The sequence below is a fragment of the Sciurus vulgaris genome (genome assembly GCF_902686455.1).
Source record: "Sciurus vulgaris genome assembly, chromosome: 15".
Lineage (NCBI taxonomy): Eukaryota > Metazoa > Chordata > Mammalia > Rodentia > Sciuridae > Sciurus > Sciurus vulgaris.
In genome coordinates this window covers 68,333,315-68,347,227 of record NC_136476.1, presented here as the reverse complement: position 1 = coordinate 68,347,227, position 13,913 = coordinate 68,333,315, and the positions used below count along the sequence as shown (strand labels likewise).

At 36.4% G+C, this 13,913-nt stretch overlaps 1 protein-coding gene across 4 annotated transcripts in view; it reads left to right on the top strand.

The window, feature by feature from the left end:
• Positions 1 to 13,913, top strand: part of ECPAS (Ecm29 proteasome adaptor and scaffold) — a 116,909-nt gene that overhangs the window by 86,961 nt on the left and 16,035 nt on the right. For all 4 annotated transcript variants that reach the window (XM_079112553.1, XM_079112552.1, XM_079112550.1 and 1 more), the window contains 11 exons: positions 692 to 815; positions 3,306 to 3,451; positions 3,829 to 3,883; positions 4,854 to 4,968; positions 5,549 to 5,617; positions 7,161 to 7,278; positions 7,555 to 7,722; positions 9,776 to 9,855; positions 10,553 to 10,658; positions 11,770 to 11,817; positions 12,643 to 12,764. In XM_079112553.1, the coding sequence (XP_078968679.1) occupies positions 692 to 815; positions 3,306 to 3,451; positions 3,829 to 3,883; positions 4,854 to 4,968; positions 5,549 to 5,617; positions 7,161 to 7,278; positions 7,555 to 7,722; positions 9,776 to 9,855; positions 10,553 to 10,658; positions 11,770 to 11,817; positions 12,643 to 12,764 (1,151 nt within the window). The remainder of the gene's footprint in view (positions 1 to 691; positions 816 to 3,305; positions 3,452 to 3,828; positions 3,884 to 4,853; positions 4,969 to 5,548; positions 5,618 to 7,160; positions 7,279 to 7,554; positions 7,723 to 9,775; positions 9,856 to 10,552; positions 10,659 to 11,769; positions 11,818 to 12,642; positions 12,765 to 13,913) is intronic.

Genomic DNA, 13,913 nt, shown 5'->3' with positions numbered 1-13,913 from the left:
AATGTTTTACATTTGAAGCAATTTCAAATTTACAGTGAAGTTATAAGAATGGTGTGAAGAACTTCTGAATATCCTTTATCTAGATTTGCTAAATTTGAACATTTTACATTTGGTGTATCATTCTTTTTTGGGGGAATCATTTGACAGTAGCTTGTAGATGAAGTCAGTGTAAATAAACATTAGTTAATTATAATAGCTACTATTTATTGTACATTTATTATAGTCAGACATACTGTATGGTAGAAGCTTTATGTACAGTAACCTCATCTAATCCTTATGGCCTGCTGAAGTGAGTGATAATATTGTGTTGAGGCTCAGGGAAGTTTAGATAAAGGGTATGTACCTGGTGAGACAGCTAGAATTTGTACTGAGATCAGTATGACTTCAAAGCCAATGGACACCCTGTCCTCTTAGGTGAACTGTATTATGCTTCCAGAGATTAAAAAATCACTGCTTTATCATTCTCTGCTGAAGGTGAGGAGTGTAGCATGGATCTGGAAAAAGGTCTTCATGTCATTCTTACATTCTCTACCCCTCATTCTACCTTGCTTTTGAATCACTGAGTTAAGCCTGACAAAAGAGTGAAAACAAAGCATGCTGAGAAACAAGGGATTAAGCAGCTTTTTTATAGCAGTGGATATTTTGGGAACATATTCTCCCTCATTCATGGCTTTTGCTCCCCTCTTTGCAGGCCAAGCAGATAGAACTTCAGTTCACTATTGGTGAAGCCATTACCAGTGCTGCAATAGGAACTAGTTCCGTGGCTGCTCGAGATGCCTGGCTAGTGACTGAAGAAGAATATATTCCTCCTGCTGGTACCAAATATTCAACTAATTGATTTATGTTTTCTATATCACACTTGAGGCAAAAAAATTATGAACTCAGTTTCAAGTACTTACATATGCTGTACTAATTTGGCTCAATTATGGAAAAGAGTTGATTGAAGAAAAGTAAACATGAAATCATTGAGAACTTCTAAAAGACCTTTGGCAAACAGGACAAGGAGTTATCAGTGAATTTCCTTCAAACTTCTGCTCTTTTCATGAGGATTGGTGTATGTAGCCAGTTAGTGTATTCAGAGTTTGAGATGTAGCAGTTTCCAAATGATATGTCCCCTAAATATTTTGTTACATAGTAAAGCTTCAATGTCTGGCTAGCTCTGAAGGTGCATTGGCTCTTAGTGATTGCACTCTCAGGGGTGTTATGGTTTCTGACTATATGTTATAGATTTAAGATTTAAAATATCTCATGGTTTGACTTGAATTTGGAGTTGAAAATGTATTTCAATATTTGAACCAGAATTTTTCTTTAAATCCTATAAAACAAAAGAAAAATTCACCAGGTGTTTAGATTTTATTTTCTCAGTTAGAAATTAAAAGATAGTGTTCTTGTGGTAATTATTCTGTTGTGAATTATATTCCATCATGAGACATTGATTTAATTATTGCACTTAGGGTTAACATTTAACACTGCATTACTGTGTTACCTGTTATTGTATTAGCTACCGTAAAGACATTTAAGGGAAATAGAAAAACATTTTTGGTTTGCACTGTAGTGAGGAGGACTGTGGATTGATAGAAGCTGAATTAAAGTCACTTCTCTGAAGCTTCTCTTTGAATGAACATGAGTAAAGCAATGAGAAATTTGTACAAGAGAAAGAAGATACTCAGGGAAGTAAACATTGTTAACAAGGAGGCAATCATATATGAAGTGGAAATTCCCAGGTTGCATGTGAGTGACATCAGAGGCCTGACAGAAGTGAAGGTTCATACTGAGCAGTGGATTTGCTGTAAGAGGCATATTTTTTAAGTCCATGAATTTTCACATAGTGATTTAAGGAAAAGGAAATAGGTATCTATGCTGATTTTTACACTTCTGAACTTCCTCTATGTTGTTTCAAACTCTTTTTGGAAGATTGGATCCCACTTGGCTTTTATTCATGCAATAGAATCTCAAATTGTCCACTAAATGTTGGAGTTCTTTCATCTTTTATGTGTTCAGGGAAAGGAAAATAAAACATATTGTGGAGAAGTGGTGCCTATGAATCTGTGACCCTGAAATTTGGTCCTGCATGTTCTGTCATTGTCAGCTGAGTGCTAATTACCCTTTTAGGTATAGTTTATTACAGTTAGTAATCTTGCTGTGAATGGAAAGGAAAGCATTTGAGAAGCCAATTAGGGCCTAGGTCTTCCCATCTTAGTAACTCTAGCGTGTAACACTGTTGTGGGACTCTGTTACGGAGTGTTTACTTGGTGATTGTGCCCAGGTAGTAGAACTGCAGCTGGCTACATTGTGGTTATGGGAAAGTAAAAGAAGGGATTCCATATGACTCTTAAGAACTAGGTTAATTTGGTCAGTGAGGCATGGTGATATGGGGTGAGAAGTTGCAGGTTAGCAGGGGAATCAGCTGTGTCATATACTGCTGATAGATCAATTAAGATGAGAACTGGGGAAAAAGAAAGGAGAATTGAAAAGTGATCATTGGACTTAGCAAGCAACAGGAAGATAATTGGTGACTTTTATGAGTAATTTTTGTGGCCAAGAAAGGTAAATGGCTGGTTTGGAGTAGGTTTAAGAAAAAATAAGAGAAAGGAAAAGTTTGGTCATGAGTGTAGACAACTATTTTGAATGGTTTGATGTAAAGCAATGATTTCTTAACAGGAGGCGTGAGACGTTTGGTAATGTCTGGACCCTGGGGAGGATGGATGCTACTAGTCTCTAATGGGTGGAGGCAAGGGATCTCAGAGTGCACAGGACAGTTCTCTACAACAAAAAATTACCTAGCCAGAAATGTCAGCAATGTTGAGGTTGAGAAATCCAGAAGTAGTGAAGGAAAAGAGAAAAATGCATGGTAGCTGTAGAAGGAAAGCGAAGTCAAAAGAGGTTTGCTTATTTGTTTTTAGATGGAAGTTAAGAAGGATCTAGTAGAAAAAGTAAAATTTCTGAGACTTGGAGAGAGTGGGATAATTTTTCATTCTAGGGAATTAAAGTTACCTGAATATCTTTGAAAGGTTATTTACCTTATCTTAGGCTTTGAAGTGAAAAGTTATTGACTTCTTCAGCAATTATACTTTGTCATTTGAATTTTAATTGATTATGTAATTATTATATTGAGTAATTTCTCAGGCAATTATTTTTGTTTGCTTGTTTGTTTGTTTATTTATTTATTTATTTATTGTTTTATGGTACTGGGGATTGAACCCAGGGCCTTGTGCTTTCGAGACAAGCACTCTACCAACTGAGCTGTACCCCCAGCCTGCTATATTTAGTTTTTTAAATCACTAATTTCCTTTGCTTTTCCTTAGGAGCCAAAGTGAATGATGTGGTACCATGGGTGTTGGATGTGATTTTAAATAAACACATCATTAGTCCCAATCCACATGTGAGGCAAGCAGCCTGCATCTGGCTCCTTTCCCTTGTGAGAAAGCTTAGTACCCATAAGGAAGTGAAGGTAAGCCTTGCTCCCAGCTCTGTTGAAAACCCCAGTATTTAAGAATGGAAGGTTGGAAGGAAAGTGTATGAAGGTGAGGGCAATGGCAGGACTTTTGAAACAAGAGTGCATGAAGGAAGGGTGGTGGTCACAGATACTGATGAAAGACTGTCTGAACTTGAAGGTATAAGGTCAGAAGTGCTAAGGGTGGAGAGGCTTAGTGTTAGACTACCTGTTGGTGGCACAACTTCAGGTAATTTGGACATCTATAAAGAGGATGGCACAACAGGGTTTGCAACTGCCAAGATCGCCAGGTCTCTTGAATTCTTAAGAGCAAGATTTTTAATCTCCCAAAGAGGTAGAGTTTCAGTGTTCTAACGACTTTTTTCTTCTTTCAGTCTCATCTTAAAGAAATTCAGAGTGCATTTGTTTCAGTTCTGTCAGAAAATGATGGTAGGTTGTCAGTAAATATTTTATTTTTAAGCTTCATTAAACTTGTATTTTACATTTCAGAAAGGATTAATGAACATAAAAGAACTTTTAGTTTTAAGGTAATAATTATGTTACTGACTAAGAAAAAAATGAATTTCTGATCAGGGTACAGGAAATTAGAATCCTTATTGTATTTTTAACAAATTAGAACACGTTCTTCAGCTTTGTACTTAAAAGTGAAGCTGTGGACTTCTTTAACATTAGTACCTCTACCAAGTATTCTTCTTTTCCTCTCTGATTGTAGCTAGGGGAGGTAAATTCATTATACACTTAAATAGTAGATTTGTTTTATAACTTGTTTTGATCATACAATCTTGTATGACCTTTCAGTTAAAAAAAAATGAATGTAGGTATATTGAAATTCTGTGAGGCTGTTTTATCTCTACTGTGTACAACTTACAATGATAATCTGTAACTGTGTACCTAATCTCTAACTGTGTATCCTGTGGTAACACGGTTTGTTAGTCAAATTTTCTGTGATGATGTAGTTCTCATTACAGTGACTCATGGTGCCATGTTCACTGAGATAACTTAGTATGTTTTTAGAAAAATAGACGGATTGATTCTGTTTTTTTTTTTTTTTTTTAAACAACTTGACATATTCTCCCCGCTTTTATTGTGGTGCTCTACCACTAAACTACATCCCAAGGCCCTTTCAATCTTATCTTTATTTTTTGATTTTTAAATTTTTTGTTCTGGGGAATTGAACACGGGCATTTTGCCACTGAACTGCGTCCTCAGCTCGTTTTTGTTTTTTATTTTCAGATGGGGTCTTGCTAAGTTGCCTATGCTGGTCTCAAACTTGCTATCCTCCTGCCTCAGCCTCCCGAATATCTGGGATTACTGATGTGTCCTTGATATCATTTTGAATTAAAGTTAATGCAACTTAAATAATATAATTTTGTCAGTTGTTTTTTTTTTTTTTTTGTAGAACTTAGCCAAGATGTTGCCTCCAAAGGCCTTGGATTGGTTTATGAACTAGGCAGTGAACAGGATCAACAGGAATTGGTGTCTTTGCTTGTTGAAACACTTATGACTGGTAAAAGGTATGGCGAACTTGAAAATTTCAGATTTGAACACAGCCAGTGTGTGTATACAGAGAACATGCTATGAAAGAAAATTTAATTATCCCAGTATATACTATTTACTTTAGAAACATGCCAGTTAGTCAGACTTTGAAGGTTGAATGGTCCCAGGACAATTAAAGCATTGGATTAGAAAAATACTGTAATTACTGATGGCTAAATGAAAATTAAGATGTGAAGAAGTGAGCACATCATTTGTAGTCTGATCTGTGAGGAATTTAGAGGAGAGAGCCAGTCTTATTATTGGTTGCTCTTTTATGTTGCCTTCCTGTGGGAAGGCTGCTTTTAAATGTGTGACCATGTTTTAACTCATTGTAACTTTGTATGGGATGTCATTTACATATGATAATTTGTTCAGTTTAGATTTGATTTTACAAGATCCTTAGCTTAATGGAAAAGAGTAGTTGACTTTTATATCTTGTGTAATAGGCACTTGATAGGGAGTTCAGTTTTATCAGTTTGCAGATGAAATGTGTCTTTAGTTGAATGCTGGTATGGAAAGTTTGAGGCTAATTTAAATTCTTTTGTTGTTTTGGTGTAGAGCTAAACATGAAGTTTCTGGAGAGACAGTTGTGTTTCAAGGAGGAACGCTTGGCAAAACACCAGATGGGTAAGTATGTCAAATCCATTGATTATTTAGTGTAGAATTTATTTTTCCTTCCTACCTACCTTCCTTCCTTTCTTCCTTCCCTCCCTTCTTCCTTCCTTCCCTTCCTCCTTCCTTCCCTTCCTTACTTTCTTTCCTGGTAAGCACAGCAGTCAGGAAGTTTCTATCCTCTTACAGAAATGGTGTTTGTTGGTGGAAAAAGAAAATTTGTATGGGAAAAAGAAAATTTGTATGGGAAAAAGCCTACTGTATAATATTGGATTTCCTGGAAGTAGACTCTGAGATGGAAATTTGTGTGCTGGAGGTTCATTGGGGAGTTCCTTGGGGGAGCAAGCAAGCAGGATAAGGCCAACAGTGGAGGGAGGATCCAAACTGCTTCCATTACTGCAGTGGATACTGAACTCACAAAAACTCTCTGCTGGAATGGGATGGCCCTTCAGTTGTTCTGCTTTGAGACACAAAGCCTGAGCCCTTATGTTTCCTCTCGAGGCCTTTATACCCCTTCAGTGACTATCTATTGGTCGTGGTTTACCTGGTGGGAAACTTTGACCTGAGGCTCTGAGGGCAGTTTTGGGAGACTGACTAGCCAAGCACTGTCAGCTCTCAGGCAGCTCAGTCTGAAGTGGGGACACAGCAGCATAGCTTGACTTCTGGTGAACCTTGTTTTTTAGTAGGGTGACCTGATATTTTAGAATTCATCATTTTAGCATTTCAAGTTAATTCCTTGAACTTTACCTCCTTTATTTTATCACTATTCCACTTGGTTATATTTTTACTTTTGCTCTAAGAATCATCTAATAAATCTATGTAGCTTGTCAATTTGTCTTGCCATGGTCTCTTTGACATGCTAAAGCTGCAGGATATTTATTCTGTCCTTACGTTCTCCTGTAGTTCACTGTTTTTGCATCAAAAATTATGATTTTTTTGTAGTGCTAAAGTTTGCAGGACCTTGCAATTGCTAGGCAAGTGCTCTACCACTGAGCTGTGTCCTGGCTCCCAAAGTTGTTTTATTCCACTTGCTCTCCATATAGACCTCTTAGTTTTTTTAAAAAGTGCTCACTTTTGACAAGATAACACAGAATGATCAGACATTTGAACAAATATTTATGGTTCAGAGGAAAGTTGACAGGATTAAAAAAATCAGGATTAGAGTAGTCTAACTTCAGAAAGACTTATGGAAAACAAACGTCTTTAAATGATATATGATTATGAGAAATGATACATGATTATGAGAGAGATTTTTGTTCAGTATAACAAGGAATTATTGAGTTGCCTTCCAAGGCAGTGAGGGCTCCACCTGGGAGTTGTGGGTGCATCTAGGTTATTTACCAGCAGCAATATAGAGGGGCTTAGGAATTGTTGAGAATTGAAGTAGGTGACTTTTTGTATTCTCAACCAACTGACCATGATGATGAGATAATTCAGTGTGAGAAATTGAGTGAAAATGTAATTTTAAAGTAGCCTAGTAATAGTGATACAATTTGTACTAGGCCAGAGGTAGAGAAATGTGTTATTGCATACTTCCTTTGGTTTGTTTGTTTCTAAGCCAGGGCCTTTCTACTTACAAGGAGCTTTGTTCTCTGGCAAGTGATCTTAGTCAGCCAGATCTGGTGTATAAATTTATGAATCTGGCCAACCATCATGCAATGTGGAACTCAAGGAAGGTAAGTCTCTATCACTGGGCAGTTTTTCTTTTTTACTTCTAAAACCAAGCATGCTATGTTGGCAGGCAGTACCAGTTTATTGATTTTGTAAAATCTGTGTCTGAGAGCCATACCACTGTATGGCTACTACTATTACTGATTGGTAAGGAATACCCAATAAATCAAACTTTATGTAGGATTAAGTTTGGGAGAGAGATTTTGTGATTTTCATATATTTAATGCTAATATTCTAACTGTAACAGGTATGTCTGAACTACTTCATCTTATTATTTTTAGGGTGCTGCTTTTGGTTTTAATGTAATTGCTACAAGAGCTGGAGAACAACTGGCTCCTTTTCTGCCTCAACTAGTTCCTCGTCTTTATCGTTATCAGTTTGATCCCAACCTTGGCATTCGACAGGCCATGACAAGTATTTGGAATGCACTGGTCACTGACAAAACAATGGCAAGTATTTGTGAACTCCATTAGGAAAATGCTGTAGCTTGTCTAAAGTCACAAAGTGCCCATCTTTCTACTTTCTACCTAACTACTTGTTTTAATAAATAAGCTTTCTTTCAATCATTGCTTTATTCCTTCTTTCAAAATATCCAAAGGTGCTTATGACAGCAATTATTGAAATCTCAAAAATGGAAGAAACCTAAATGTCTGCTGGATGATGGTTAAGGAAATGATAGTATATTTAAACACATGGAATACTGTATGTTGATAGGTATTATTGATGCTGTGAAGAATGAGTCATAGTTTGACCTTGAAGGAGTTACCTTAGCTGGGGAGATAGGCAGGGAAGCAAGCAATTACCATATATTGTTTTTCTCTCATGATTTTCTATCAGCTGGCTGTTTGTTGTTTTGCATCTACTTTTAGATATTATAGATATTAGGATTTCTTAGGATTTGCCTCTGAGTAACACCTCTTACTCTCTCAGTAAGTAAGAGTTACTATACCAGTTCTAGGGCTTATCAGTCACATTTATTATGACAGTTCCCAATCCTATACTGGCCAAGATGTGGCATGTGCTCTAGATTTGTGTTGCTTGAGACCTTCACTTGACTCTTGTTTCAAGTATCATAAACTTAACTTGTCCAGAACAGGACTGAAAAAAATATAACCTCCTTTCTATATTCTCCTCACTGTTTACATGTTTACCCAAATCAGGAGACTTGGTATCATTCTTGATTTTTGTCTGCATCTTATCCCTACCTCCCAGCTGAATCCAATAGCGATTTCTGTTGATCATGCTTTCAAAGTCTTCCTTGACTCTACTCTCTTCTTTCCCTAATTCTTTCCAGATGACTAAGTCATTATCATCCTTCTCATTTTCTTTACCTTCCCTTATTTATCTGCATAGTAGCAAGTGATTTTTTTAAAAAATGCAAATTGGATTGTGCTATTTTGGGTATAATTCTTCAGTGGCCTTGCAATTCACTTTAAATAAATACCACGATCCCTACCTGTTTTGCAAGTGCCTGCATATGATGTGGGTCCTTTCCTCTTCCTTCTGTCTGATACTAGGTTGAATGTATTCTTGTTTGTGGTGGAAAGTACTTGAGGGTTCAGCTTTGAAGGCTTAGTGAGTTCTGTTTGCTCTAGGAGAGTAGTGGTACCTCTGAGTCAGCCAAAACCTAACAGGCCAGGGGCCTTGTAGTCTGAATTCAGGCCACAGGCCTAAGGTCTTGAGATGTGATCATCATCTCTGAGTGAGTGAAAGGCGAAGCCACAATTGTGATCAGATCACCCATGGAGAATAGAGGAGGGGACACAAAAAGCTATCGTTATCGTTTGTTCAATTTTAGGTGAGTTATTTACCTCTCTTGGTTTTCTGATATATAAATGAGCATAACAAAATTCTTCTAGCTATAAGATTAAAAGTGGAAAAGCTACAAGTTATAGTTGTCTTTGGATTTATTGGCATGAAAAGCAAGTCTACTCTGAATTTGTCATTATTACAAAGGTGGTAAATATATATCAGAACAGAGGCTTAAAACATGAACTTTCTCTTTCATCATGAACAATCACAATACTTTATGAAACAAATGCTGTGCAAGGTATTGGAGACACAGGAATGAAAGAGACATCATCCCTGCCCTTGAGGTCCCCAGTGTAGTAGTGCAGTGCAGTTACTGGATGGTCTGATGTGATGCATTTTAAGAAGGTGCCAAGCGTTCACAGGGAAGAGGTCTTAGGACAATCTTTTTAGAGTGATGACTAATTTGAATTTGAGGGATGCAAGAAGGATGTGGAAGAGTATTAGAGGTAGTATGTACTAAGGAATGGACATAAGAGAGAACAAGATACTTTTGGAGCTGAGTCATAGAAACTTTTTATATGTGCCCACGTGATTGGACTTTCAGCTTTGCATTTTAGAGTGATTACCCTGACAGTTTACAGCAACCAAAGTGGGGAAAGATGTGTAGGCTGTTTAATACAGAAAATGGACCAGTATGGTTGAGAGGTGAATAATTTGATTATTTTAACTTCATCCTTTTGCTTTCGTCAGGTGGATAAGTATTTGAAGGAAATTCTTCAAGATTTGGTTAAGAATCTTACTAGCAACATGTGGCGAGTTCGAGAATCCAGGTATCATTTTAGAAATAAAAGAGCAATCAAATACGATTGAAATTTTTTTCCCTTGGAATTTTCAAGTTTTTCACTTTGTATAAAAGGAATAAATTAAAACTGCTTGAAAGCATATTTCTGGTTTGGTTAGGTAGTTATTTTTCTTTAACTATTTAAACTTTGATCAGTGGTTTTCATATGTTAGTTTTGAAATTAAAGAAGGGATTCGGGATTAAGCTCAGTGGCAGCATGTTTGCCTAGCACACACAAGACCTTGAGTTTGGTCCTCAGCCCTGGGGGAATAAAGAAAAAGAAGAAATTAAAGCTGAAGATGAATTTGTTAATTGATAGCTAGATTATCTGCTCTACTCTTATGGCTTTGTATGATAGCATGTATTTATCTATGCAGTTTATATTCATTCAGTGCTTTCTGTGTGGTTGGCACTGTGCTAGGCCTTGAGGGGCACCATGGTGAGTAGAACATGGCGAATCATATCAAAGGGATTGTCTTACAGTTGTGGGAAACAAGCGTTTGATGATTCTAAAGGCCATTTGTATGTGATGCACTTGAGGTGCTAGGAAAGGGTAGTCATGACTATCCTGGGGTTAGGGAATTAGGACTAGAAATATAGATGGGATCTATATTATTATTTGTTACAGATGTTTCATATTAACATTGAACTTTCTTGATCAAATTTGAAATCAATTTTTTTTTCAGCTGTTTAGCTTTGAATGATTTATTGAGAGGAAGACCACTAGATGACATCATTGATAAACTTCCAGAAATTTGGGAAACACTTTTTAGAGTACAAGATGATATCAAGGTATTATAGAAATAAATTTGTGTTTATTTATAGAATAGTTGAAACTGGAATTATAAAAATATTTATTTTGAAATTCCATATCTAATTTTTAAAAACCACAGTTTCTTACTGTAATTTTAGCCTTGATTTGTCTCTGAAGTTGTAAGTTTGATATGTTCAGATAGAAATTGAATTGACTTTGAAAAAGAAAGATGGTGGCTACAACCATCTTTTTTCAATAGAGATCTTATGCTTTTAGATTAGGGACAAATAATTGTTTTGAAATAATTCATAATAACTCTACGTTGGTCATTTTCATAAATTGGATTAGTCATTCCCAAATAAAGTGATTAATGAAAAGTTCCTCTGAATTTTTCTTGGACATGTTAATCATTCATATCACTATAACAAATGCCCAAGATAATTAACTTACAAATAGATGAGGTATATTTTCGCTCACAGTTTTGGAGGTTCCAGTTTGTGATTGATGAGTCCTACTGTTTTGGGTCTGTGACAAGGCAGCACATAGTGACAGCAGCATGTGGTAGAGTAAAATTGTCCACTTCATAGCTAGGAAGCAAAGAGGAGGAGGAAGAGGCCAGAGTCCCACAGTCACCTGCAGGGTCACACTCCCAGTGACCAAAGGACCAGGGTTCCACCATCTCCTAGTAGTACTACTCTAGAGACCAGGCCTTTGACACATAGACCTTTGGGGAATCACTCAATATCCAGACTATAGCACTGGGCAATCTAAAGTTTAGATATTTTGATATCTTCAAAATTAGGCACTTCAGGCTTGTTTTTTTGTCTTATTCATTAGAAATTTTTTAGTCTTTTAGAATCCTCATGTAGATCTTTATGTATTTTTTTATGATACATTTAATTTCTGAACTATTAGGCTTAATGGCTAATATTTTTGTAAGGTCAAAATAGGTCATACCTACTTTTTAAAAATAGTAAGAATACAGTGTGTGTTTGTGTGTGTGTGATGTCTATATGTATTTTAAACCCGATCTTGAAAGTAGGGGCTTTTTACTAATCTCTGTAGGGTTTGAGGCAGTTAATTGTATCTTGTAGGGTAGATAAGAATGAACTCTCTAACTTGTCCGATGCCAACTTTTCTCATTTGTAGGAATCTGTACGAAAAGCAGCCGAACTAGCTTTGAAGACTCTGAGCAAGGTGAGAACTCCCATGTCGCTGTGGGGATGGAGAGGGGCAGGGTTCTATGTGATCTAGACAAGGCTTTATTTTTTGTCACATGAGATGTCATTTAGTTGCTGGGTGATGGGTGATTGGCTTCACTTTTTACTTCACTGTTTTTATAATGAACGAGAAGCAGGTGCTGTTACACAGAAATATTGGTATCTTAAACAGTGTCCCTTTGATCTCTTTAAATGGTGAGCACCCATATGCCTTTACATTAAGTGTGACTTGTACTCTGGAGAACACTTTGCTCACTTAGCTCAAGCAGCATCTGTCTTTTATCATCTTTCATATTTATGTGATTGGCAAGCTTTTTGAAACTAAATAGTCTGCCACTTGAAATTGATTTTGTGATTTTTCAGGAACTTCTACATCAAATTGCATAAACCTTGTCAGTAGTAAAACTAGATTTTAAATTCAGATGTTTCACATTTCAGATTTGTGCTCCATATTGGTATATTGTCCTGTCACTGAAAATTATTGATGACAACAATGATGACGATGATACTTTAAGCCTTTTTTGAAGTATTTCTTAAATTCATTTTCTCATTTCATTTTCAACTCTTTTGTTCCCCTTTTCACAAGTTTAGAGAATAAAATGCCTTGCCAAACTTTCTGACTTAGTTATTGGCAGACCTAAGACTCAACATCAGTACTCATTCCTCTGTCTCTCTGTATAGTGTGAGAGAGTAGACTAATTTATTCTTCTTACTAAGAGTGAAATGAAAAACATTTTGTCATATGAATGCTTTATTGGTTGAGAGGTCAGTTTCACTAATGTCCATGCTCTTTGTATGTGAGGTTTGTGTGAAAATGTGTGACCCTGCCAAAGGAGCCTCTGGCCAGAGAACCATCGCTGTCCTCCTGCCTTGCCTTCTGGACAAAGGAATGATGAGCCCTGTAACAGAAGTTCGAGCCCTCAGGTGTGGATCAATTGATTAAGTGAATGTATTGTTTCCTTACTTATTTCCTAGCCACTCAGTAGGAATTGTTTCAGTGAATGTTAAATTCTTGAAAATACGGAGAAATAGGTTGAGGAGAATCTATTGAGATAACTCAAACATTTATGAAAAGTTGTGAAAAAATATTTTCAGGGTAACATTCTCAGGGGACCTTGTTTTAGACTTGCATTCTAAGTCATATTATTCTATTGTTGCTGACCCCTGCCAGTGCATATTTTCTAAATATGCCACAGGTCCTCAGGGACTTGCCAGTTGGTTATAACACTTAGTAATACTATCATTTGTCTGTCCTCAGTATTCTTTGCAATGATCATTAGTGGCTTCTGTATCCACTAGGTGAAAGGCTGATAGGGAATTTTATGATGGTTCAGGCCAACCAAATCTGAATCACTGTTAACACATAAAAAAGACATTATGTGCATCCCACAAAATAGGATGGAATAGGCCACTTAACAATGCTTCCTATGAAAGATTACTATATATTTTTTTTCCAATAATTAACCCTGAACCTGATTTAACCTGTAGATTTGTACAAAGATCATAGGAACATGTTAAATGACACAAATGGAAATATAACTAGTGAGTACAAATTAACAGAGAAAAGGAGTAGGAGAGAACTCTTCAAAAAGATTTAAAGAATGCAGTAAATTTTATAATGGATGAATTCTGGATTCCATTTCCAACAAATCAGCTCTTAAATATATTTGTGAAATGATCAGGGAAATTTGAATGTGAAAAGATAAGAAAAAGTTGTTTACACACACACGCACCCACCCACCCATTTTTCTTCTAGTGTTGGGGATCAAACTCTGGGCCTCATACACAGTGGGTGAGCATTTTATTACTGAGCTACATCTTCATCCCAAGTTTTTAATATTTTGAAAGTGTAAAAATGGCATTATGATTATGGTAAAAAGTCTTGTTTATTAGAGATACATGCTGAAGTTTAGTTACAGGATATGCTTTCAAACAATACAGGGAAAAATTGTGCCTGAATACATGGAGAACTTACACATGAAACAAAATTGGGCAGATATTGCTAATTGTTGAACGAGGGAGGAATACAAGGGATTTCATTTATGATCCTCTTTCCTTTCATATGTACTTGAA